The sequence below is a fragment of the Pteropus vampyrus genome, unplaced genomic scaffold (genome assembly GCF_000151845.1).
Source record: "Pteropus vampyrus isolate Shadow unplaced genomic scaffold, Pvam_2.0 Scaffold50, whole genome shotgun sequence".
Classification (NCBI taxonomy): Eukaryota; Metazoa; Chordata; class Mammalia; order Chiroptera; family Pteropodidae; genus Pteropus; species Pteropus vampyrus.
The window spans coordinates 2,000,294-2,002,565 of NW_011888831.1; the positions used below are offsets into that span (position 1 = coordinate 2,000,294).

Here is a 2,272-nt window from a genome sequence, read left to right on the forward strand (position 1 = left end):
TTCTGTCTTTTTTGCACTTTTAAAAAAAATCTCCATAGAGCACGCAATACCATACACAAAACAAGCAACTGGTAGACAACTGACACATACAATTTTTGAATGAAATGAAAAGAAATACAAGAGGTGTTCACTGTCTAAGCTGTATAGTTTGACAGAAAAGGTTAGTAATTTACATTTTAATAACCAACTTTATATAGAGAGAAGAGAAGAAAAAGTTCACTTTAGAATCTACGTAAAAGGGGCCCTTAAATTTTCAAAGATTTGAAAAATACCAGCACAAACCTAGCTGCTTCATGCTCAATAGCACCTCTCGATTGACTTTCCTCTTGAGTATCTTCTTGCTGGACAGACTGCTCTTTTGTGGCATCTTTAGGGCTAGATTTCACCTTTAGCCAGGCAGCACTGCAAAAAATGGAAAAGTATATCTTTTTAATCATTCATTCCAAATCTAATGACTCATTGAAAGGTGACAGCTCAGAGACGACAAAAGCATTAACTGAATGGTGATCTCCAGCATGGGACCCTAAAGTGGAAGATAAATGTGAAGCAGTGAGAATCTCTAGGACTCAGGCTCAGTGTTAAAGGAGAGAAGTTCTTCTTTGCTTCATAGAAGCAATCACTATTTTAAATAACAAAAAAATAATTACCAATTACAAAATGATGGGTGAACTTCAACAAAACTATGTTATAATATATAGATCTGGGTCACTAATTACATTCCATATTACAAAGTAATTCTGTAGCTTTATACCGCCTAATACAGCACTATGAGCCTAGAAGACTTAACAGCTCCCCTCCCCTATCCATCGCACATACACTCTAGAAGACAGTCCATTACATGTTTGGTTTGCAAACATGTAATGGACTTCAACTAATTGATGTTTTTATGAGCTTACCAACTAACTGAACTCACACTCTATACTAACACATATATAAAAACACAAAATTTAGAGCAGAGAAATAAAAATGAAAAAGTCCCACGCTTGTTATATAAACAAGACGTTAAATTCTCTAGACATGGTTTTTTCAACTTTAAAGTGACGGTTGATGGATAAGCATAACCATTTATTCAGAATCGTTCAAAGTCTTAAGGGGAATCCATTCTACCAGGCTTCTCACTGTCTTCTGCTGGCCTCCCAAAAGGCAGACCCCTCGAGCCACCTAACTTCTCACTTACTTTTCTCCCTACATCACTGCTTTTTGCTCCCTTCCTTTTAATATCCTACCTCTTAGTCCTTCCCTACAGTGCTTTTCAGAACTGTCCAATGGTAAACAAGTCCTCTTTATCTTTAACCAATTCCCCAAAGACTACTTCCACCTAACTGACCTTACTGCCCCTGGAGGACAGTATTTTCTCCTAGCTCTGTGGAACAGCGGCTCCTCATTCTCCACGTGCTATGAATGAGGGTGACACGGCCATCATGTCAGCATTATCCTAACTGTCCCCTGCAGTCAGGACAGTGTCTATGAGATGTATATGGTTTTATAATTCATAATTGTCTTGACTTGGAATTAGAATTACTTTAAAATATTCATTCATTCAGCAAAGATTTACGGGAAGCCTACTAAGACTTCCTAAGTGTTGGGCACTGTGCTGGGCACTTAACACTAAGATTTCCTGGCCTCAGGTAACTAGAGTGTGTGGGTGAAGAGACAAGTGAAGCGAAGCCCACAGGAAGTTACTCTACCCATAGTCAGGTAGGAGAAAGGAACCAACAGGTTTTTAGACAAAAACTTACCATGTGTTACTCACCCAAATAAGCTATTCTTTGTAATAGGAACCCAGGCTGCTGCTTTATTTGTTCTAAAAAATAGGTCACTTTTACCTGTGGAGGAAAAATAAAATCACATACCCAAACAGTCTCTTGAATTTCTACATACCATTTAGGAGATGCTGGTGGGGACGTGGGGTTTGGAGGTATCCAAGGAGCCCTATCGTCTTTCACAGGTTGTTGGTTCATTTTTAATCTGGATGAAACTGTTGTTCGTTGCAATCTGCTTTTGCTGTGAGATTGGGTTGGTCTACTTTTTTCAGCTTTGTGAAGCCCCTGTAAGAGATAAGTATAAATTATAAAACCAAAGGACATCAAAAAACTGTTTTTAGCCTCTGGCTTACTGAAACTTCAAGTGCCCCTATGCTATTCATGCAAAAACTGACTGGAAAGTACTGTAGTAGAAATTTGGAAGAGAGTGTAAATTATACTGAAACAACCCTGGTAAGGGGGAGGGGAGAGAAGGTATAAAATTGGAATCCCTAGCTTTGCCATCATTT

At 38.5% G+C, this 2,272-nt stretch overlaps 1 protein-coding gene across 10 annotated transcripts in view; it reads right to left on the reverse strand.

Moving 5' to 3' along the window:
- The window catches only part of KIAA0753 (KIAA0753 ortholog), a 68,520-nt gene that overhangs the window by 26,198 nt on the left and 40,050 nt on the right, over nt 1–2,272 (reverse strand). For all 10 annotated transcript variants that reach the window (XM_011359766.2, XM_011359765.2, XM_011359764.2 and 7 more), the window contains 2 exons: nt 1,882–2,048; nt 283–402 (listed from right to left, as the gene is read on the reverse strand). In XM_011359766.2, coding sequence (XP_011358068.1) covers nt 283–402; nt 1,882–2,048 — 287 coding nt within the window. The remainder of the gene's footprint in view (nt 1–282; nt 403–1,881; nt 2,049–2,272) is intronic.